This window comes from Pithys albifrons, chromosome 1, assembly GCF_047495875.1.
Source record: "Pithys albifrons albifrons isolate INPA30051 chromosome 1, PitAlb_v1, whole genome shotgun sequence".
Classification (NCBI taxonomy): Eukaryota; Metazoa; Chordata; class Aves; order Passeriformes; family Thamnophilidae; genus Pithys; species Pithys albifrons.
Genome location: NC_092458.1, coordinates 102,377,315 through 102,402,000, shown reverse-complemented (window position 1 = coordinate 102,402,000; position 24,686 = coordinate 102,377,315). Strand labels below are relative to the sequence as shown.

General features: G+C 39.1%; 1 protein-coding gene across 3 annotated transcripts; it reads left to right on the top strand.

Moving 5' to 3' along the window:
- On the top strand, positions 1-24,373 carry GABPA (GA binding protein transcription factor subunit alpha). 3 transcript variants are annotated; one of them, XM_071562926.1, is made up of 10 exons: positions 1-200; positions 3,815-3,915; positions 5,200-5,344; positions 6,218-6,302; positions 10,184-10,429; positions 14,027-14,221; positions 14,998-15,054; positions 16,044-16,184; positions 17,518-17,710; positions 21,538-24,373. In XM_071562926.1, exons 2-10 carry the CDS (start codon positions 3,839-3,841, stop codon positions 21,764-21,766), a joined length of 1,368 nt encoding a protein of 455 aa, XP_071419027.1. In that variant the 5' UTR covers positions 1-200; positions 3,815-3,838; the 3' UTR covers positions 21,767-24,373. The 3 variants fall into 3 exon arrangements, with proteins under 3 accessions (XP_071419027.1, XP_071419048.1, XP_071419037.1); XM_071562947.1 differs by lacking the exon at positions 1-200 and adding an exon at positions 289-572; XM_071562936.1 differs by lacking the exon at positions 1-200 and adding an exon at positions 289-632.
- The last annotated feature ends 313 nt before the right edge of the window (positions 24,374-24,686 follow it).

Here is a 24,686-nt window from a genome sequence, read left to right as displayed (position 1 = left end):
GGGAGCTGTAGTTCCCGCGGGGGCGCGGCGGAGACGCGCGCCTTCCCCGCGCTGGGCCCGCGCGCAGGCCCGATCCCGGCGGGAGCCGCTCCCGGAGCCGCTCCTGGAGCCGCATCTGCACCGGAGCCGGAGCCGCAGCCGCGGGAGCTGCCGGACTCGGACGCCCAACGGAAAGACGGACGGACGGACGGTGGCGGCGGGTGAGCGCGGCCCGGCCCGTGTTTTGTTTCCGTTTCTCCCCCGGCGGCTCCGCGATCCCATTTCCGTTTCGGGTTCAAACAACGCCACGGAGGCGCCGCGGGAAGCGGGGCCTGCGGGGACATGGACATGGCGCCTGGGCGGGCGCGGGGAAGGGCCCGCGGGGTCCAGAACCGAGAGGAGGCGCCGCGGGACTCGCGGAGCGGAGAGAGCTCCGCGAGGCCTCCCCGGGGCGTAACAGGTTATCCCGCTTGGGAAAGCCTTGTTCTGGGGGGAATCCTGAGAGGATGTGTCGTCTCGTGGTTCTCCCTCTGTACTCGGCACTGGGGAGGCGCCTTCCAGTGCCGTGTCCAGTTCTGGGGCCCTCCCTGCAGGTACTGAGTGTGTCCAGGGAAGGGCAGCGCAGCCGGGGAAGGGTCTGGAGCACAAGTCTGGTAAGGGGCAGCTGAGGGCGCTGGGGGTGTTCAGCCTGGAGAAAGGGGGGCTCAGAGGGAGTCATCTCACTCTGCATCTGCCTGAAAGGAGGCTGTAGCCAGGTAGGGGTCGGTCTCTTCTCCCAGGCAACCAGTGACTGGACAGGAGGACATAGGCTCAAGCTAGGCCAGGATAGGTGTACGTTGGATGTCAGAAAGTATGTATTCACAGAGCGGGGGGTTAGATACTGGATTGGTTTCCCAGGGAGGTTGTGAAGTCACAATCCCTGGAGGTGTTAAGAAGACGGCTGGATATGGCACTCGATGCTATGGTTTACTTGACAGGGTGGTGTTCAGTCATAGTTTGGATCTTGGAGAGCTTCTCCAGCCTAATTGATTCTGTGATCTTGCATAGTTTGCTTTCTGGTGCTTGGCTAGGTACGTGCTGCACAGCCACAGCTCCCAGTTTCTGTATATTTTCCTATTTCGGGATGTGGGTAAGGACGGTAAACATGGAATCAGACGTGACTTCCCCCCACACCATTCAGTAGTCCACTGTTTTTGACATAAATCCAAACTGGCTTATTGAGTTGTAAAAGCTGACCTTTAAAGGGCAGACTGTCCTCTTTGTTACCTACTTTGTGTTGGTATTTACAGTTTGGATAATAGGGATGGATAGGACCATATGTAGCATGTGCTGCACACAGCAGAGCTTCTTGGGAGCACAGAAAACTCCAGTGACTGGGCTTCCAGTATCATCTGATAATGCATCTGGGCTGCAGGACTGGTCCCCACTTCACAATTACGTGCTGCAATAGCAAACATTAATTCTCTAGCAGAGTTTGTGCCCATATCTCTTCCTTAAATCCAGCACAGTTTTATATATTTCTCTGAACACGTGCTGGTGATGCCGTGTTCCTACCACATGACCCTCCAGGCAAGCCAGGCTCTTGGAATCCTCTCTCAGAAAGCTTCAAGGAAGGCTCAGACAGCTCAGTCCTATTGGAACCTGTGTTTACTTTCAAAGTGCATCATCCTGTAGCAACAAACTTTGCTAGATTTCATGTGAAATATGCATATCATTGGAAGTCTCTTTATTCTGCCAATGGAAAGGCTGAATAATTTTCCCTGTTAGGCTTCTCTGAAGTTTAATGACTCTACATCTTTCCATCACATTGTTCTTCTTTCCACTTGTCATCTCCTTCCTCATATCTGTGCTCAGTGGGACTATTATTCTTGCTCTTCTGTACCTACTCTCTGTGTCTTTGCTCCCCTCTCCCACCTCCCCAGGGATCAAAAAATGCCTGAGAGATGCAAATACAAACTGCCTTTGAAGAGTGAGTGAAGAGTTATTAGTCCAGCTGCCCTTTTGGTGTCCGGTCCATAGGGACTTCAAAATGCCTTGCCTAATTCTGTGCAGTTACTGTGTGCAGTAATACTTGCTCAGTGTCCATCACTTTGCGTTTAGCAATATTGAATATTTTCTGCCATGAATCATTCAAGACAGTGAGTTCCTTCTGCGAGTCTGCACAGTTTTCTCAATAAGTAACTTATGAATATGTCAGGGAACAGAAATCCCAGCCTAACCCCTTCTGTGACCTTACTGGTAAACTCCATTACAAAAAACCCCATAACTTACTCTTGTTTTGGGTTTTGCATCTGATGCTAGTACAGAAAAGACATTTGCTCATTTTTTTATCATACCATTTTGCTTCTTTGTGAGTTTTCAGTAAGTGACATTGCCCAAAGCTTGGTTTTGAAATATTATTTAAAAATCAGATAGATCACCTGCAACCCATGTAGGTGTCAGTACATTCAGATATTTAAGCCTGTCTGCATTTTTCAGAAGTCTTATCGTGAAGATGATACACAGGATTAAGGGATACAGGAACTGGATTCCCAGGGCTCTGTTTAGTTGACACCAACTGGCAGTTTGGAGATTTTCACAGAGCCAGATCTGTGAACAAAACAAGTTCTGGGTTTGCTTCTTGTGGTGAGATACTGATAAGGTGATTCTTTACTTCTTGTCTGGCTTTGGCAGCTTTTACAGAACTGCACCACATGCAGCATTTGATTTCTTCACAACTGATATTACAGAATAGGTTTTGAAGGAGATGATAGGCAGTTTGAATTTCTTTAAAACAGTTTATGTATCAGCTGTAGAATGTAGTTGGCTATTCTTCCTTTTGAGAAGATTTAAAGTTTACTGGGTTCCCTTATTAACCTGTCTAGCAAGCTTCTCATGCTAACAATCAGGTTTGGGATAGAGTAGCCCCTGGGAAAGAATGATTCCAGAATGGAAACCTTGATAATCTCTTCTGTAATGGATATTTAAATAGTAGCATGTTTTGCTTTTTCTGCTGTTATCTCTCTTCCTCTGTGCTCCTACTTTCTGTTCCTTTTACTATGAATTTGACGTGTTTATTATGAACTGTTAACATAATTTGGCCTGTTCTCTATCATATGTATTTCATAGTTACAGTGTATGGGCTGGCTACTGAAACACAATAATACCATGAAAACGATGTCTTTACAGACCAAGTGCTGTAATTCTTTCTTTCCCTCTTATGTTCCCAACACACTCCAGTGTTCTGCAAGGCATGAAAATCTGCAGTGTCAGTGATAATATCACAGCGTAGCTTTCCCTTTTATTGCTACTGTCCTGCATTAGTTTGGGACTTCACAAGACACACTCATTGTTTCATCAACCCATCGCCCACAGGAGAGATGGGTGGAAAGATGGGACAGTCAACAGACACTTTGTTGTTCAGTTTACTTATCTGTGAAGAAATCATGGATCTTATCCCTAACTTGCTGCTGCAGCATTTCCTGTAAAGTACTGTTTAAATTTATAAGCAGCATCTTTCAGACTTGCTGAGAAGGTAGTATGAATTTGCAGATGGTCTTTGCTGTAGGTGACGAAACAAAACAAAACAAGTCTGTAACTTTGGATGCCTCCAAGAGAATCAGGCTTTGGGCTCTGTACTAGTGTCCATTTATAGTCCTGGGTTTGTCCCTAGAACGTTTGTTTGAAGAACAGGTATTGTCACCTGTTCTGTGAAATCTGTAGAATCTTGGAGTTATTTTTAGATGAATTCTTGGTTTTAAAAGGCTATTCTGGGATTTGGTTTAAAAAGTGCTTGATAGTACAAATCATCTAGTCCTGTTGATATGTGACATAAAACATTCTTATCTATTCCTAGCTCTATTCTTAAGCCATTTCAGCCATGACTAAGAGAGAGGCAGAGGAGCTGATAGAAATAGAAATTGATGGAACTGTGAAACAGGAGTGCACTGAAGAAAGGTAAGTACTGTCTTTGCTTTTGGGGGTCCTTAATCAGCAATTATTTAAATAATTAATTTGTTTTTATGTTTCTTACCTAATTAACTGGTGTTTTTCTTAAAGTTGAAATGCAGCCACTAAAGAAAATTATTTAAATCCCAAACTGTTTTGTTTATTTCTTGCTGCATTATTATTATGTCTCCTTTCCTACTTTCATGTCTGTAGGAGCATGTCTGTGTTTATGTGCTGCAGACCTTTCAGCTTCAGCGTATCCTATAACCTTTCAATTTCTCCAGTTCATTGCTTTACTGTTACACTGGATTTGTACAGAATCATTTGTTTCTAACAGAGCAGAAATTGTTCTGTAGCGACTGTAGTTGGGGCCATTGAAACCATAGATAATGAAGTCTGATGTCCTCTGACTTCATTACCTCAGCCTGGTGTTTTCGTTCCTCATACTTCCCTCCTAATTTTTACAACTGTATTTGGAAGCCCAGAGCATCAGTTAATGCATTGGATAGAAGTAGCTGAGGTTGGTTAGGTGAGCTGCTCTTTAGGAACCCATTTTGGAGAACTGATTTAAAACCTCCTACTAGTTTTTCCTTATATTTTTGCTACTTACAAACTATGTCTGTACACTTTCTGATTTCCTTCTTTGTAAATGAAGGAACTGTCTGAGGTTGTTATGGCTGGAGTCCTGTAATATTGATATTTCTGAATGTCAATCATACCATCATTGTTGTGGTGCAGGACAACTGTGACAACATGGCTGATTGATTCTTCAAGACTCCATACTGCTGTACTTTCATTGTGGTTGTGTCTTGTATGTGTTAACCTTATAGTTGTGCTGACTGGTGGAAAGACATGGACTGTTACTCCATAGGACAATGAGCATTTTTTTTCCTTTTGCCCCTCTCTGTTAAGTTTCTGTGTTTGCTTTTAACTTGAATATCTTTTACATACAGTCTAGGCCAGACAAAGAGATTTAGTTTACTCTACATGCAAGTTAAAATCGTCTAATAATGTTAATCATGACTTAGTCCTTTGAAAGAGGTGGTCTGAATCTTTGTGTTTAACCCAGCTTTTTAGCTTTGACAGGGTGAAAGAAGACTTGCACCACTGTAAAATCAATGAGGCCAAATTTAGTAATTCACTCTTTGCCCAAGAGTGTTTATTTGCATGGTATTAAGATTTCAGAGTCAATATTAACTTTTACCTAATTTACTTCAAACTTTTATTAAGCTTTCCTTTACCTGCTCCATTAACATGTAAGTAATGCTTTATTATATTAATTTGGTATTAAAGCATCGTCGAGCAAACTTACACCACAGCAGAATTTGTGAGTCAGGCTATTGACATCAATGAACCTATTGGAAATCTTAAGAAGTTGCTGGAACCCAGACTACAATGTTCCTTGGATGCACATGAAATTTGCCTGCAAGATATCCAGGTAAATAGAAAGGCTATGAAAGATTTAACTCTTCATGGAGAAGCATTTTAAATAGTTTGTCCCTTTCTTGCACTGTCCATGGAATTCATGCTTCATGTGGATTATTAATTACAATTAAGAGTTTAATTTTATGTGAGGTTCATTATCATCAGACTATTTAATATATACACACTAGTTCAGTGTAAATAAAATTAAAATATGTTTGGATTTCTGGTGTGAGGGTAAGAAAGCACCTTGCCGGTGAAAGAAGATTGAGGGCAACAATAATACTACTTTCCCTTGAGGTTGCCCAAATCATTCATTGCTGCCTGAACTTCTGTGAGTCTAATCTTATCTTGAATCTGAGTGAAATGAGAGGTTTTTATATTACTCAGGTGTAGAGATAGCAAAGCATTACTCAAAAAATCCCCTGATTTTTGCAGGCATCACCACATGTTAGACAGTATAACTGCTTTGCATTCTGTTTAGCTGCATGTTTTGTTTGTAGTTGTAATCAGACATCTGTGGCTTTTCCAGACATAACAGGAGAATGCTGTTGTAAAGACACCTTTCTATGAAGGTGTTAAAAACTCAGAAAAGGAACTGTAGATAGTTTTCAGGTAGTGAAGGTACAGCCCAGTATTGCATTGCTTCTTTTAGGTCACAAAATGTCCATCTAAGTGAAACTGTCTTAAACAGAACAGAGTGGCAAGTTGCAAATACACATCAAATTCCTTTGTCATGTACTGTGTCTGAATAGCACTAAAAATGCTTGCACACTTCTTCAGAAAATTTACTGCAGGCACCAACTGTTTATAAAGTTTAAAGAAGAATAAGTTTCATGTTATTGTGAGACTAATACATATTTTTAATTTTTTTAATGATTTTGTCAAGCTGGACCCAGATCGAAGCCTTTTTGATCAAGGTGTGAAAACAGATGGAACAGTGCAACTCAGTGTGCAGGTGATATCTAGGCAAGGTAAGCAGTTATGTTTGTCTGTTGTACAGAAAAACTAATATTGTAGGAATACTTGTGAGCAAACCTAGTCTTCTCCCATTCCTAGCTGTAAAATTCAGAAAATCACTGAATGCTCACAGAGCTTCAGAACATCTCTTTTGTTGTGTACTATTGTTATAAGTAGTAAACTTAAAATAAATGTCATGGATTAATGCTATTTGAAATGTTTTTATAGGTACTTCAGATGATTTTATAAGTAAAACACCCAAACATAAAGCCAAAACCCAACAAAATCTATGTCAAACAGTGACAGTTACAGTATGAGGCTTTCCTCAAGGTTTACTCATATCAGACGAAATACCAAAGCAGGCAAAAGAATTTTGTGTAGGTTGGTGATAGTTTCGTCTCTGTGAGGTGAGTGAGCTTGTGTACTTTGGAAACAATTAGAATGTAAAAGTGTAGTAGCTAACTTGAAATTATTATCAAAGTCCAGGATCACTATCTATTATCTGTTTTCTTTGTATGAGAAGTCAAAGTAAACCATTGTGGCAGGAGCAATAACCGGGTGGGTAGGGATTTGTTGGCATATAGTTTTTATTTGTATTATTCTGTATGACAGGATTTCCCTTTGTCAAATCCTCAGGAATTAATTGTTTTGCTTTCTGCATTGTTCTGCTTTGCTCTTTCCATATGTCTTGAGTGAAAGGACTGCCACCACTCACTGAAGACAAGGTTCATGTTGGGCTGTGGGAACAGCCACAGGTGTTAATTTACCTATTTACAAACAGTGACAACAATTTCCTACTAGAGTGGATTGGTTATCTCCTTTGAGTTTCATCAGCCAAGCAAAGTTACATCAGCAGATTTTGGGGAGCACATTTAGTTTTCTTGTGACTTCAGTGTAAGTTTTACAGAAGAAAACCTTTCTGTTTTGTCTTAGCTATCTTCAGTAAGATGTAATTTGCATTTAGTGATGAGTGTCAGGTGAATAGTGCTGGGCTGAATCCTCAGTTCCCCAAATGTAATGGGGATTGAACTACTTTTCTGCTTCTAAAAATAAAGTAGAAATATCCTTCAGGGAACTACAATAACTGCTCTTAATTCATGCCAGTGGCTTACAGTATTCAGTGCTCAGACTTCTGTTTTCAAAAGGATGTGGGTGATACATATCTTCACTATTATCTTCTATTTTCTTTCTGTGTTTCGTGGTGTTTTTTGTCTTTAATGTAAGACTGACCATATAGTACCAGGACCTTCTTGCTCCCAACCCCCATCACACCTGTCTCTCTCTCTCTCTCTCTTTCTTTTCTCTCCCTGCTTAAAAGAAACATTTGAATATTAAGTACTTCTATGTAACTTTGGGACAATCCTCAGTGTTGTTTTTGAGGCCTTGACACTTAAATAACTCATAAGAAATCTGTATGTTGAAGGCGTGTAAAATATGCCAGGACAGAATGTCAGAAAACAAATAACATGAATATAAATAAAAGGAAGATATTTCATAGAATCATAGAATTGATTGGGTTGGAAAAGACCTCCGAGATCATCAAGTCCAACCCTCGGTCCAACTCCAGTCCCTTTACCAGATCATGGCACTCAGTGCCATATCCAATCTCAGTTTAAAAACCTCCAGGGATGGGGAATCCACCACCTCTCTGGGCAGGCCATTCCAATGCCTGATTACTCTCTCTGTAAAGAATTTTTTCCTGATATCCAGCTTAAATTTCCCCTGGCAGAGCTTGAGCCTGTGCCCCCTTGTCCTATTGCTGAGTGCCTGGGAGAAGAGACCAACCCCCACCTGGCTAGAACTTCCCTTCAGGTAGTTCTAGACAGTGATAGGTCACCTCTGAGCCTCCTCTTCTCCAGGATTTGGATCACTAACAGGAAAATGGGCTTGTTACTCTTCATGTCAGTGTCCCTTTGAGCCAGAGGAAGAAAACAGCTTCTTATGCCAACAGCTATTTTACTTGCATGGATGAGGTTTTTCTTGAAAGATTTTGAGTTTATTTATTTTTATTTTTCCTCGACTTATGTAATGTATAGAATTCAGCTATTAGTAATCAGTGGTGCTAATCCTTTTGGTGGATTGCACTCTTTTATTTCTTAAAAGCTGCTACATCAGTTCAAGTGTTCTACCAAATTTTGATTAGCCACCTGTAAATTCAAAGGAATAAACACTAGCTGGAATATAGTCCAGTGTAGTTCTTTTATAGCATTAATGTTGCTTTTATAGAATTAGTGTTGCAGTAGGTTAGGTGGCAGACTTAGCTCACAGCATTTTTACTTGTAAGCTGATTCCTCTACAGAAACTCATCGCTTTGATCTCCATGTTTGTGTTGTGGATAAAGCACAAAGTTCTTTTGACATGTAATTATTTGACAGACAGTGAATTATTTTGTTAAGCAATAGTGAAGTGTTTCTCTCCAGAAATGTTTTCTTTATCTTCTTTTCTGAAGATCAAAAATAGGATCTTAACCCCTACTGTTTTCCCTTGCTCATTTTTGTCTGATTTTCAAAGAAGCCTGTGCTCTGCATATTAATTTTAGGTGGCCCAGACAAAATACTCCCCTATGTAAGGTACTTATTTGCTTTTCCCTCATGTTTTCTTTTTCGTCAATAAACCACTTACTGGTTGTCTGCATCTCTTTTCACTTCCTTAATTTCACATTGCTGCATTTTGTACTTAGGATGTTTGCAGTGTTCCCTTTCTAATATTTTTCTCAAGCTGAATTCCTTTTGAAATCTAGAGGAATATTTGTCTGAAAAAGAATTGGTTTGTTCTTACTTGTAGTACAGATATGTACTCCATTTATTTTTCTTTATAAACTATGACTGGATTGTGGCTTCAGCTCTTAAGGGCATTACCTGCAGCAGTTACCATCTCACATTGAGCCTTAATATAGATTAGACAGGAAGGACACAAAATAATACTTTATGGCTCAGGATACTGTAGTTATCCTGGCCATATGATGTTCTGTGAATCCTACTTTCATCTGCCTAACCCTAGTTGGGTTTTCCAAGTCATAATAAAATGGAATTTTAAAGTGTTTTTTTTAATGTGCAAATATGTTTGATAAGAATATCTTTAAAGAAGTGGTGTTGTTAGCTGTCATTACAATGGAAAAATAAATTCCATTATCTTGGAAGTTATATGTTAGAAAAATTAAAATTATTTTGAAAAATCTTCTGTACAATGTTGGACAAAATACCTTCTCAGAAGATGGCAGAGAAGGTGGTGATACAAAGCTTTAATGAATGTATTCTTAATGCTGCAGAATAGATACAGGCATAGACCTTCCAGCTCCATGATCTGATATCTGAAATGACAGACATAAAGCTGAAACATGGATAGCTGATGAAGCTCGAAATATGAAGAATTTTCTAGTTTTCTTTTAACTTGCTCTTGAACACACTGCCTGCCACAGAGTACAGAAAGAAAATGTTATCTGCTGTGTGTAGACCCCAGAGATAACAGAGGAGTATTGTAAAGGCTGAAAATAATACCTCCTGGCTGGAGGAAAGGGCTGCATGCTTATTCTGGGTCTTCTTGGGTGGTTTGTGTTTTTTATTTTTTGGTGTATTTTTTATAGCCCAAAATACTTGTACTTTATGCCCACATGCTGAACATTCTGTTCAAGATCTGTGAAATGGATCACCTAAATAGAAAAGAAAGCTGTAATACTGGAGGAGGAAAGAGGGACAGCTTTGTATTCACCTTACTGAAGTATATGCTGTATAATAGGATATATGTCATTCTAATTTAGGACTCTTACAGAAATTTAATGCTGCTTTTGTGTCCTGTTTCTTCCCTGAGTATGCTGACCTTACATAAGAAAGCTTTAAAACAATGTTTTCTTGGTATTGGCATTACAATCTTTGTTTTGTGTTCTTTCCATACATAGGGATAGAGCCCAAGTTGAACATCCTTGAAATTGTGAAGCCTGTGGAGACGGTGGAGGTGGTGATTGATCCAGATGCTCATCATGGAGAGGCTGAAGCTCACCTCGTTGAGGAAGCTCAAGTGATAACCTTGGATGGAACAAAACATATCGCAACAATTTCAGATGAAACCTCTGAGCAAGTGACACGATGGGCTGCAGCACTGGAAGGCTACCGGAAGGAACAGGAGCGCCTTGGAATTCCTTATGGTAGTAACACACAGCGTGGTCTGTATGCATGTGTGTGTTTGGGCAGGGTGTGGGTTCTTAGGTTTTGGGGACTGGTGATCCAGGCCCTCAGAGAGGGCAACTTAGGGTATGGGTAAGTACGATGCAAGTATCTGCATAAGAGAATTGTAGAATCATGGATTGGTGTGGGTTGGAAGGGACCTTAAAGATCATCCAGTTCCAATCTCCCTATCATAAGCAGGGACGCTTTCCACTAGACCAGGTTGCTCCAAGCCCTATCCAACCTGTCCTTGAACACTTTCAGGGATGAGTCAGCCACAGCTCCTCTGGGTAACCTGTTCCAGTGCCTCACCACCCTCACAGGGAAGAATTTCTTCCCAATATCTAATCTGAAAACTAAAGAGAAGTAGAATTAGTGCTCATATATAGTTTTATTAAATCAACATTTTTTGCTCCATAGCCATTTTGTCTATGCGGTTATTAGAAAGCACTTTTCTTCCTGCCCTCCTTAAAAATGTGTCCAATGATGATAAAGCTCCTGTTGTGTGTGAATTTGAACTGGACTCAGTACTTTGTGGGAGTTGCTCCTAAAGGAGTGAAACAAAGTGTTCATGGACTCAAGGATGCTGAATCTGGTGTTAAGTCAGATTTTGCATGGAAAGCCATACTGGACTTCAGCATACTGGAGGAAGATGATTCAGAACTGACAATAAATGTTCTGGTAGATTACTATCTCCTTTGAATTAATGTTGTTACTTACCAGGCTGCTCTTTTAATGGTAGCTTAGAAAAATCATCTTTGATGAAAATTGAACTGAAACTGTGGAGTTTAGACCTGTATAACATTCAGATTATCCAGCTCAGTTGCTTCCTGTGACTGGCAGACATGTACTGTCAAAGCACAGGAAGATGTAGTGTCTGAGCAAACCTGTAAAGCTGGAATGTGTTTGACAAGTGTTTAACATTCCAGTCAAGTCACAGGTCTTTGCAGGACAATGTTATGAATGTATTTTTGATAACTAAAGCAATAGTTTTTCATGGCTTTTTGTTGTTCTTATTGGCAAGCACTTCAAAAATAGTTTTCATCATGTTACATCTGTTGATAATCAGGGATTTGATGCAAAATGTTGGGAAAAAAAAGTGGAAGAAAACTACTTAAACTGATGTTGTTGTTACATTGAGTAATGTTTTTAAGAAATGTCCTAGTTTGACAGCCGGGACCAGTTTATCACTGTGTGGGTGTGACCAAAGCTGTGTATTCTCCACCCTCTATTCCATTTCTCATGAACTGGTCACAGTGGACCATTTGCAGCAGCTGCCCAGGGCACACCCAACTCCTCAGGCTGTAAGATGGGTGTTAAAGAAGCCTGTGAGATAAGAGCTGTAATAACTCCCCTCCAGGAAGTCGTTAGCACCTCCACACCCTGCCTGAGGAGGTGTGTCTGCTAATGGGCCATCAATGACTCCAAAAAATACCCCATGACTCACAGAGTTTGATCACCCATTGTGGAACTCCCTGCCCTGGGGGAGGTACTGGTCGTTCCCAGCTGAACCAGAGGGTATATAATCTCGAGGTCTAGGGGCTTCTGGGACCACTCATTGGATCCAGAGGAGGACCAGAACCTCGACAGGAGTGTGACCACCACTCATGACCAGACTGTGACTGTCATCTGCACCAACAGGTTTTTCCCTTTTACTTTGGACTCGGGGGAACCGTGGAGGGGTCTCAGCACAGGGGCTAATGAACACCATTCTGTTCATGCAACGGGGTGCTGGGTTACACTTCTGGGTTTTGTGGGTCAAAACCAATTTCTCTTTGTATCATTGCATTCATTGTAATATTTTTATTAAATTGTAACTGTGATTTATAATCTCCTCTGAGTTAGGTTCACTTCTTCTGCCAGTTTACCTTTAAAACCAGCACAATAAACTTTCATAATGTTGATGCTTCAAAAAAAACCTATAACCCACAACTGTGGCTTTAAAAATTTAATGTCTTTTGAGTCATAGGAGTGGACATTTTTCAGGAATATCATGCTAGGTCATTATGACAGGTCTCTCTATTATGAATAATTGTGTTCTCTTGATACCAGAAGAATATGCTGAACTGGCCTCCCAGAAAGAATAAAATTTTGTTTTCTGAGGTGATATTGCTGAGACTTGGGCTGAAATCACATACCTACATACACTACAGTTCTGCAGTTTAATCTGAAACTATTCATTGAATCTTTTCAGAATACAGGGTGTGATGACATTAAACTCAAGTGCAGTCAATAAATAATCATCCAGAAAGGTTGTTCACTGTCTTCATCCTTACAGGCTTCTCAGCTTTGCTGCAAGTGAAAAATGAGCTTTTTAGGAGCTCTTTAAAATGTTTTGGCTTTCTCTTTCTGTCCTGTTTTGGTGGATTTTATTAGAGATTACAAATCTCTATCTGTTAAAGGTGTTTCTGCCATTAGAATCCAGTATTCGGTACCCCTGCAAAGGTCCCTAATAAGGAGGAAAGTATAGTTATGAGAAATTGTCCTAGTTACAGTGGCCGGACCAGTTTATCACTGTGTAGGTGTAACCACAACTGTGTATGTAAAACTACACCCTCTATGTCATTTCTCATGAACTGTTAATAATGAACCGTTCGGAGCAGCCGCCCAGGGCACACCTGACCGCTCAGCCTACCAGCTGGGTGTTAAAGAACCCTGTGAGATAGGAGCGTGTTCCTGTCTTCACACCAATGACGTAGCCGTGATAACGCCCCTTGGGGAGGCATCAGCACCTCCATACCCAGCCTGAGGAGGCATGTCTGCTAATGGGCCATCAAAGATTCCAAAAATATCCCATAACTCACTGAGAGCAACAGAAGCTTGGAAACCACAGAAAGGGTTAGTAAAAGTAATGACTAATGTTTCCTTGCAGATTGTGTCCCATCAATGAGAACAAATTAGCAAGGTTTTGATGCAGATTCACTACTGATAATGTTTGGAAGACCAAACCCCTTGTGGTGTATCTTTTGCCCAAGGATTACATTGTGTGGCCTTAGGTAGCATCAGGGAGAAATGATGCCCTGTAACTGTCCTTTATTAAGCAGTAGCCAAAACATCTCAGTGTGTTATTAACACTGGTTTGGTCACCAACCTAAAACATAGCATGGTGTGGGTTTTGAGAAGAAAATTAATCCATCCCAGCCAAACCTAGTACAGTGGTGACTTCTGTTACTGTAGAAATCGAGATAATGTGAATGAGTTTAGAATGTAATATTTTGTCACAATTGCATACTGATCAACATGTTTGAGGAAAGTATCATTTCTTGAAACTAAAGACGTATGGAAAAGGAATAATTATTTTCTGTGTTTGAGATATGTGTGGTGTTGTTCTGATGTTAAAACTTTTACAAAAGAAAATCCCCCTTTTGCCCTTTCTGTCTCCCCACCAACCCACACCACTCCTGCTGTATTTTAAGAGCTGTCAAATTTCCAGTCAGATTTGGTCATGGTAACTCTGGTTCTTGATGATAACTCTGCTTCTTGATGTTACACATTTACTTTTATGGAAGTTATTATGCAATTGAGGGACCTTGCAGTACATAATGAGGTGACTTGCAGTTTCATCCCTCTTTCTGCAGACCCAGTGCAGTGGTCGACAGACCAGGTGCTGCATTGGGTGGTGTGGGTGATGAAGGAGTTCAGCATGACTGACATTGACCTCAGCACGCTCAGCATTCCTGGGAGGGAGCTCTGCAGCCTCAGCCAGGAAGACTTCTTCCAACGTGTCCCACGGGGAGAAATCCTCTGGAGCCACCTGGAGCTTCTCCGAAAGTGTATGGCAGATTTTCCTGTAACTGATTTTACTTATTCCCCCTCCCCACTTTTCTCTTTCCCTTTATTTCTTTAAAGATGAAACCAATTGAGAGCAGTTATTTTTCCTTTACTTAATATTGGGAGTGAAAATGAGGGCATCAGTATAAGGTAACAGGAGGTATTAGAGAGAACATCTGCTGCCATGTAACATTTGCATACTAAACACGGCTTGTCTTTTGTCAAACTTCATCATTAGTAGAAGGTAGTGACTGATGATTCCTCCTTTGTTTTTAATACAGATTTGCAGTTTGTGCATGTACTGAATTTGATCTATAATTAAATATCAATTATGAGTTATTAAATGTACATTTCTGTGTCATATAGAAGTGAAGATTATTAAGCAGAGGCAATGAAATCCTTAGATGGTACATAATACAACTGATGAGTGATGCATTGTATGAACATAATACAGAGATAAATATGTGCATTTCAGATTTACAGTGTAATTTGCCAGACTAAAAGCTACTTCCATCTTCATTTATGTGATAATAGATAAGGGGTTTAGGGGATGGAGAATGTGAGATACCTTGAAATTTGTCAAGTGCACCCTTATTTCTAAAAATTGAGTGACATGTTAAATGTGTCTTCTCATAGGACCGTGAACTATACATGTCTCTTGCAGACTGATAGCAAATTTTGACTTTTTTCGTCTTCGAAAGACGAAAATTTTTGATCTTCAGTGACTTGAAATTTGTGTGTTAAGTAAAACCATACTGATTTTGTTTCTGATTTGCAGATGTGTTGGCTAGCCAAGAGCACACTGGAGAAATAGCAACTGTTACTATTGATCAGCGTAAGTACTTCTGTCAACATTAAGTCACATTGTTTACAGGTGTAGCACTGTACTTTTGCTCAGCTCTATGATAGGACAACATTTAGAAACTCACTTGAGAGAAAAGTTTTCCTTGAATAGGAGGGGAGGTAATATTTTAAAATTCAAAACATGATACTGACTTTCTCTATATTTTGTTAGTGGATGAAAGATGGCCTGAACTGTGGAAGATTGTAACTTGCATTTTGGATGGTAGAATTTTCATTCACTTGAAATAAACTGTCTAGGTTTTTAGTTGTTATGGTGTTTTCAGTTATATATTGCATTAATGAATGGATATATTAAAGTATTACTTAAAAAAAAGGCATTTCCAAAAGCTGAAGGGAGTGTGGAAGACTTGCTTATAAACCAATATTAGAAATAATACATTAAAGTTACTTTCCAGTTATTTGAAGCTCATTCTTTCAGCTGAAGAAGCGTCATCAATTATTAAAACGAATCAATTTTCAGAAGACTTGTAAGCAGCCTATATTAAACATAAACTGTCTGTTTATGTCCTGGGGTTGTGTCTGGTTAAAGCCAGCTCCAGTGGGGCATTTGCATCGTCCTCTGTTGCAGTAGAAGGGCATTTACTGTTTGAATAGCAGGTGTGGAGGTTGCAACAGTGACTGGAGAGAAAAAGTCATTAGGGCTGACCATGTGGGAACAGCATAAAGATGAAACATGAGGGAGTTTGAGGGGTTTTTAATGAAAACATGCAATACACATGACAGTAAACTAAAATTGATGTTTTATCTGTAATGTGACACTTCTACAATGAGTCTAAAACTACAATTTTCACTATAAGAGGTAAAAAGTCTTTAAATTAGGATTGTGATTTACCCAGTGTGCCTTTTTGGCAAAGGAAAAGACCAAGCTTCTACATGTTATGATAATACAGATAATAAATAAAATATGCCTGTTTCTGTGCAATTTATAATCGATGTTCTGCTACATTCTCTGTTCCACAGCTGTGCAGATTATTCCAGCATCTGTACAACCTGCTACCCCGACTACCATTAAAGTAATAAACAGCAGTGCAAAGGCAGCCAAAGTGCAAAGATCTCCCAGGATCTCTGGGGAAGACAGGAGTTCCCCTGGGAACAGAACAGGTACTGTCTCATTATTTTTACATGCAAATGCAGTGAACACTGACTCATTAATTTGAATCACAGTTTGGTGGAACATGTCTTTGTTGCTCCAAATGTGAGGCTTGTAGGAGTCTGTGTGGTAGGAAGGGAACAGCAACTACAAAATCCATGACAAGCATGTGCAGCCCTGGCAGGTTGGTCAGCTCACAGAAACGCTGTGTTAACATGGTGCTGCAGTTTATCAGTCCTGCAATAAATAAAATGCATAAAATTGTTTCTTTTCCCCATCAAGTCTGTCCTCTCAAAACACTGCTTAGCATTTCTTCGCTTTTAGCTTCTTTCCCTTTGCAGAAAGGGGAGAAAATAAATTGTTGTAGAAACCTGGCCTAGATGCTACTTGCTCTACTTGTTCCCCTCCTCCTCTGTTCCTCTTCAGTTTGGTGACTTCAAAATTTAGCAAGTTTCATCTTTCTTGTTTAGTTAAATGAATGCACATCTGAAAAATAGCACACTAAATCTGCAGGTTTTTTTTTTAATTTTTGTTACATGTTGCATACTCTTTGATTATTACTAACACTTCTTAATTTCCTTACCTTATTTTTTCTTGCTGCCATTTTTGTTTTGGTTCCCTCCACTGTTTTGAATTTTTCTGTTAAATCCTTTCCTCTTCTTCTCCTTAAGTTTTAATTTGTTTTAAACCCTCCTTAAAAGTCTATAATAATGTCCTCTAGAGTTCTTAGGCCAAGATTTTATTGACTGACATTAGCAGGGAATACTCTGTGTTTCTCTTTAGTTATCAGGTCTGTTTCCAGTATGTCATTGAGAATTTGGGAATTTTACTGCAGGTACTTGAGTTGGAAAGAAATCTTAATGATTAGACATGAAAGATGTTACTTTGATGTAATCTGAAGTTTGGGGGGCGTTCTTATGTATTTCTAATATATTGGAAATTGGAGACCAAATTATTAAAAAAAACCCACCATCTTCTGTTACAGAAGAGGAATGTGTGAAGAGGAATAAAACAGCTCTTGCTAAATCTGTTCTGTTTTAGAGATAAATATGTGTCTCAATGATTATGTTCAGTGGAGGGTTTTTTGGGTTTTTTTAAGTTCCAGGGACAGATTTATGAGAAGTCGTGATTTTTTTTTCCCTGAATTTGTCAGTTTTTTAATAAGTCAATACTTATGACTTTGCAGGAAAATTTTTGCAAAAGAATTATTAGAAGAGACTTGCAAGTTTTCCTTCCATCATATATTCTATGTTGATCTGCTTAAATATGTTGGTTGAAAATTTTCATCTGTGAGGGAAACATAAAAAGGACAAGCTGAAATGGATCTTGTTCCTATTTCAACAGGGAACAATGGCCAGATCCAGCTGTGGCAGTTTTTGTTAGAGCTTCTCACTGACAAAGATGCTCGGGACTGTATTTCTTGGGTTGGTGATGAAGGAGAGTTTAAATTGAATCAACCTGAACTGGTTGCACAGAAGTGGGGACAGCGCAAAAACAAGCCCACGATGAACTACGAGAAGCTTAGTCGGGCCTTGAGGTAAGAAACTTCCGGGACTTGTTGGATATGATTTGCTTTCATTTGGCTTCTTCTTCCGTAACTATCATAGTCCAAGACTTGCAGCTTTTTTAATAAATGGATAAACAAAACTTCTGAATCTGGTCCTTTCCATTAGATTAAAAGAAAGGAGACTTCCTTCTTCAAGACTGTTAATTTGAGTAGCTCACTTTCAGAAATAAACTTTTGTTCCATATCTTCAGCATTTATGCTCTTAGTAGCATGCCAAACAATATTGGTTATTGGTGAAATATACAGAAATATGTGAATTATTAACTTATGTTTTACTGTTTGTATTCCTCTTGCTCTTGTTATGGAATAAATCACATACTTTCCTGTAATTACGTAATTGTGCTTAGTTTTCTGTATGTAACATCCTTTTCTAACTTCACATATTCGTTGATCCCTTTCATTGTTCTTATTGTGAGGATGTTAAATTGAAAAATGCAGTGTGACAGGTAAGTTTCAACAGCTACAATTCAACTACAGTGAACTTTTCTTATCTGAAGAAATGGAAATGTTTCGATGTCTTCATTCCATTGTGATTTTACAGGTTGAATTTGGTGAAAGGGACTTGTATTATTGAATCACTGTGGGTGATGTACTTGAGGAGGGGGAATAATGCAAGTACCTGAATTTTAGGCTTCTTTTCCCTGATTATTTTGATCTCTGGAATCATTTGAAACTTCATCCGAATTCCCTGATATCATTAAGAGTGAACTTCTGATTTCTTATTGTGATATGTAAAATATATTTCTCCTGATTTGTTTTTAAGGAAGATATTTACTGCCTAATCCTGAAAATTATTTAAGCAGTTTTAGGAATTCTTTTTATATGAGTGAAATTCCGTAGTGATCAAAGTCTGAGATCTGTGATTTACTCTTCAGCATTTCCACTTTTGACTACTTTTTTTTGTTTGGCTTTTTTGTTTGATTTGGTTTTTTTAAGTAAACTCCTCTAGCATTGTTTAAAAAAAATCAGCTTCTACCTAAAAATACCTCTGTGAGAAATGATGGTAAAGTTACCATATTCTGGCTTCCTTAGTCTTTTAGGGAGGATATAATTAACATCTGGCAGGCACCAGATACACAGTTTAACCTTTTGTTTGTCTTGGAATTTCTTCAGGCACAATGTTATGGAGGCCAGAATTATTTTATATGTTTGAGAGGCAAGTGGAAAGAATCTTGAAAAAGAAGTATTTTGAAGGATATTAGGTGTAGAAAGATTCAACTTCTAAGAGTTCCTGAGCCTCAGCTCATTGAAAGTAAGGAAGAGCATTGATACATCCTTACTCTCATGCTTTTCTTTAGCTGTCGTGTTTTGGTCTGTTTGGAGTCTGTTCTGTTCTAGGTGGATCTTCAGTCTGGCCTTGTGTGGCTGTTCTTGCATTATTGATATATTAAATTAGGATGTTAATTTTTTCATAGGAACACAGAATCCCTTGGGTTGGAAGGGCCTCAGGAGGTCCCTGGTCCAACCCCCTGCCCAAAGCAGAACCCTCCCAGTACAGCTGATCCCCAGCCTGTATTGTTTTAGTACCATTCCCATGTTTCCAACCTGTTTTTGTGTGTCTGAGTTTGTGTACTGAAGGCATACATGTAACCTTTCTGGAACATAAAAATCATGTAAACTATACTGATATTTTTTAGGTTTTGTCAGCAAACTGTGCAGATCTCAAAGGCAGCTGAAGAACTTCAGAATATTGTTCTTATCACTGGGATATTAAAGGGATGTCTGCACAGTCATTTGCATAAATCACTATTCGAGAAGTTTTGTGTTTATATCTTAGTCACAGAAGTATAGAAATCACATTCCTCAAAGTGTTGCCATTTTGGCAGCTGCATCAATATTGACATATTTTCTAACACTTAAATGTCTGAAGGGATATTTAATGCCTCTTGCTACTCTGATGATAAACATTGGTGCCAAGCTAATGTTGTATTAAGCAGTGATGTGTTTTGTTTACTAATGTACTGAAATCACTGTGTCAGTTGTTGGTTAATACAGAAAATGATGTTGCTATTATTGAGAAACGTGCTGGCTCTTCTGCCCAGCTGTAGGAAAAGTAGCCAATATGGTAATGAGGGCAGGAGGGAAAGGGAAGAGCAGCTTTTTTTGTTACAAATACCTTGGTAAATTTTCTAAAATCAGCATTGTTTAGTTATCCAGTAGGGAAGTGAGACTTGAAGGAAAATAATTCATCTCCCATATCCTGAAACAAGGTTTTCATGTGTCTTGGAACATTCTAGTAGTTAAAGCTTTGTAAACTTTTTGTGGGTATTTACTTTTAGCTTTCTGTATTTTTGAATAAGCAAATGCTTAATCAGAAACACCTTCAACATAATACTGAAAATACATTTTGCCACATAGCGTTGATTTTAACTTGAGTGTTTCTAGCATGAGATGTGGGAATCTTCCAAGGTTTTGAACCCTCATGTTAATGTGATCAGATTTCTTGTGGTCCTTTTCCTTTCTGATCTTATCAGCAATGCAGACTAAATAATTTAAAGCATATTCAGCTCTATAAAGCATTTTTACTACATTATTTTGAGACAGCCATTATTGTACAGGATTGTACAGTAAATGTAAATGCTTGTACAGAGTTAACTAACTTTAAAAAATCATGGACATTGGCACTTTTCATGGCTACATTTTAGAAACCTACTCTTCTAATGATGTCATTTTGCTAGTGAACGAGAATCACCTTTGCTTTAAGAGTGTGTCACTCAGGATTGAGGTTTAGTCAAGAAATCTGGCTCCATTTGTACTACTGGGTTATGGTTTCAAGGCAATTAAGTTGTGTGATTCGCATTGGTTGGTTGGGTTGAGTTTTGATTTTTTTTTCCAAATTTATCACAAGCTTGTTGAGCTCATCAAATCCAAGTTACGTCCCAGCCACTTAGGTTTGCTTAATGGGAAATGTAACAAGCATTCTATTAATGCCTTCAAGTGAGACAAGAACAGCAACAAAACTGCACAGTTCTAACTTCTGTTTTACTGGTGTGCCCTGAAGTTTTATAACATCTCTGAAGTACAATGGGTCATGTAGACTGCATTTCTACCTAGTCTGATAATTCTTCTGTCACACAGTATAAAAAGTATTTAGTTAGAGAAGTCACTTGGAGTTGTAAATGAACGCAAAGATGTAGCTTTGTCAGCATATGAACTGCAACAAAACCCCAGCCAACCAAAACACTACAAAAAACTCCCATAAAACCAAAACCAAACAAACAACAGAAAAGAAACCCTGCCCAAAAACCAAAATCCAACTCATGCTTTTAGTTTTATTACCACCTTTGAAAACAGTAGGGAGAGAATGGCTGCTTTTGTATCATAAAAACTACAATACTGATTTCCAATGAGTTTCCGACATGAATTTTTTTTCCTCAGAAAAGCAGACAAGAGCAAAGCAAAGGGCAATAATGAATGGGGAGATAATATTTTCTTACTGTGTCCAAACTATAAACTTTGTCATATAGACTATATATAATAAAGCTTCTTCCACCTCCAGCTGTTTTTAAACTGCTGTAAGAATTTTATTTCTGAAGTGATGCTTCTGACTGCCTATAAAATAATTACTGTGTTTTATTTCTCCTTAACATAGCAAGGTGCAGGGACAATTTTCCACTCTTTCTTTTTCTCATACAAGAAAATGCCTAAACAGTATCTTGGTATATGAAATTATAATAATCTTAATGAGAAAAGGAATCCTATTTTGCCCTCTGAGGTGACCTTTAGGAAATCACTGATGCATATGGGAATCACAGATGCTGAAAATTTGCATTGATGGTTTCTTTTCCATTGTGCAGGTATTACTATGATGGAGACATGATCTGCAAAGTGCAAGGGAAGAGGTTTGTCTACAAGTTTGTCTGTGACCTGAAGACCCTGATCGGGTACAGCGCGGCGGAGCTGAACCGGCTGGTCACGGAGTGCGAGCAGAAGAAACTGGCCAAGATGCAGCTCCACGGCATTGCACAGCCAGTTACAGCAGTGGCACTGGCCACAGCATCCCTGCAAGCAGAGAAAGATAACTAAGCACTGGGACCTGAAAGTGGGAACCTGAGGCCTTTCCTTTATAACCAGAGCACTTGCTGCTCCTACCTTTATCAGAATTGGAAACTTCTTTTGTTTCTTGACCATACAATATAGAGCATGATTTTCTATAAAGAACTGGGACTCTCTTAAATTTGGATCTTTTAACAGCATATATTTCAGTGTAATTTAAGGGATCTCCCCAGCTTCTGCAGCTGTGTGTCAGGGGCCTCCATGGTGTGTAGCTGGTGAGAAGTGAAACAGCTCCATGCTCTGTGACCATGGCCATGCAAAGTCATTTCTGCAGCACTTCTAAAAAAAAATAGGAGTCCTCACAGCAAAAAGGCTGATCAGTTGTCTGAACACAGCCCTTCCCAGTCTTTTGTTCTCTTTTGAACTACCAAATGATATTTGATGTTTTCAAAGTTAAACTCTGTTCATTAATCTCAGTTAATCAAGCAGAGCCGAAAGACACATTAAATACTATGAAGCATCAGGTTCTTAAAATAGCTTCTGTTTATAAGCAAAGGAAAATAAGACTAGGCCTAACTGGAGATCAGTGCTGAAGGAGGAGATCCAGGTTTAGATCTGGCTTAGGTGAAAAGCCAATTATGAGTATTTTATTGTAATGTGTAGATAATATACATATGAGGGCAAATACCTCTTTTGAAATACGTCATTGACATTTGCCATTTAGCAAAAAGCAAAGATAAAGCTTCTTCCCCACTACCGCCCTCCATCAGGTCATTCAAAAACTGTAAGAAAAAAAAGCCCTCACCCAAAGAGCAGTTTGTTTTGGGAGGGTGGGTGGTTAATGCTGTGTCCTGCAAGGTGCTTAAACCTGCACTGTAGTCAACCTTAGTGTCTAAGACTTAATCGCAGTCAGTAGTCCATGGTTAGGAACAAAAAGCAAGGTAAAAGTAGTTTACAGACAGCTGAAGTTTTATTTCCCAATCATTGTACAGTCTGACGTATATTAAAGTACAAAGCGGCATTTTTTATTTAAAATTAATTTCTCTCCGAACTTCAAGTGGTATTTTTGAAGCTTCTTAAGCCAAATGGATGACCCGTGGCTGGGTGCAATTTGAAGAGGGGATGATGAATTAGAAATAGTTGGAATGTATCCTGAATTCTGAGCTATGCTTCGTGCGAACTTAAAAATACAGGAAAAACAAGCTGCAGCTTTTGAGCTTCTGTACTGGTGCCTATGAGACTGCTGCTTCTGGTGGCTGACAGTGGTGCAATTTGGGAGTTGCTTTTTCCCTTCACGTTGTTAAACAGTATAATTATTATATCACCATTGGTATTTACCAACTTTTTATAAGTGAAATGCCCTCTGGTAATGCTTAAAAATTAAAAGGGAAGACCTTTAATTCTGTGAGGGATCTAGCTACTCTTAAACCTTAAACCCAAAGTCCCTGTACAGTGAGGTTCTGAACATGAAGTATGTTTGTGCTGAGTAGGGAGAGCAGGAATGGTCACACTTGGAGGCAGAAGGTAGAGAACGTGAAGACTTGCATATTATAAAGATGTGTTGAGGACAAACCTTTTTGTTTGTAGGTGGATGCTCATTTCCACATAGTTTTTGCTTAACTGGAAATCTTGTGTGTAGTTCTAGCTTACTTTTTTCATCATCACCATGATTATAAAATTAAAACTTGTTGCCAGATTTTTTGGTACCTCTCACTATTGTTTTTGCTCTTGAGCTCTCAAAGCATTCCATCTGCTGAGCATGCTGGCTTCATCTTGCTTCAAAAAGAAGTCATAAACCCTGAGCAAAAAATATATATGTATCTGTCATGAGAGGTCAACATCAGTTGCTATTAGAGCAGTCTGATGCCACCAGCTGGCTGCTGTTTGTGGTGGCTTGTGCAGAGAGATGAGGGTTTGTTTACCAAGAATGATGTGAAGGTGGTAGTTTGGTGGCAGCAGCTCTAATTATAAGTCCAGTACTAGTCACTGGTTCTATTTAGCAGAGTTCTTGAGAGGCCTTTTTAGTTAAAATACAGTGTAAAATACCAGCTTTTTAGATCAAATTACTGTGGGAGGATAAACAGCAAAATTGAAATGAATTCGGAACTATTCCTCTGCATGTTCCTGTTACATGATGAGCCCCATGGGGGAAACTCCTGCTCCTACCCTTTGTTTGTAAATACATCCCATTATTGTTTTGCAGCTTTTCAGTAGATGTGATGGTCCTTTGGGTTCTTTGTTATACTTCCATCTGTTTTTCCACCACGTTCTAATGAGTAAAGAATCTTTCAAACGGTATAAAATCATTTTCACATTCTCTGTAGTTGAGGGAGAAGTCTGTGACTAACTTGATGTCTTCAATGAAACAAAAGATGTAGAATATAGTGTCAAAGGTTGTTCTGTTGCTGCCAGAAGGAAAACAGAAAGAATATTCCAAATTTTTGTAAAAGGAAAGTTTTTTGCATACTTTTTACTCTTTAAATAAATACACTTATACTCTGCTAATAATTACATATTTCTTTTGTGGTTTGCTTTGTTTTTTTGGTAATTTTACATGAAACATTTTCTATTTTTACTCTAATGAAATATTTGTGCATAAAATGTCAATATAGTAAAATAAAAATGTTATACAGCTAATGCCTGTTGACTTCTTAATTTTTCAGAAAGCCATTTGTAGTGTCATTCAGGTGTAAGCAGTTCAAAGATGAATACCTGCCTTTTTTTCTTTTATAAGGTCAGAAGCTCAGTACAGGAAAAAGGCAGACACCATATAGTCTGAAGATGCATCTTCATTGACTCAATACTTGGATGTGTGTTTCTACTTTTAAACTCGAACTTGGTGTCCTTTCTTTCTGTAGCAGCTTTCCTTAACATCTTCAGTGTGGATCTCAAGGTGGTGCTTTGATTAAAAAAATGATGAAAACTTCATGGTAGAACAAAATGGAACTCT

Excerpts from the sequence above, each read along its gene's own strand:
- GABPA (XM_071562926.1), top strand. The coding sequence starts at position 3,839 with ATGACTAAGAGAGAGGCAGAGGAGCTGATAGAAATAGAAATTGATGGA. Across the intron at positions 3,916-5,199 it reads CAGGAGTGCACTGAAGAAAG|CATCGTCGAGCAAACTTACA; the intron begins GTAAGTACTGTC and ends TTGGTATTAAAG. Across the intron at positions 10,430-14,026 it reads GCGCCTTGGAATTCCTTATG|ACCCAGTGCAGTGGTCGACA; the intron begins GTAGTAACACAC and ends CTCTTTCTGCAG.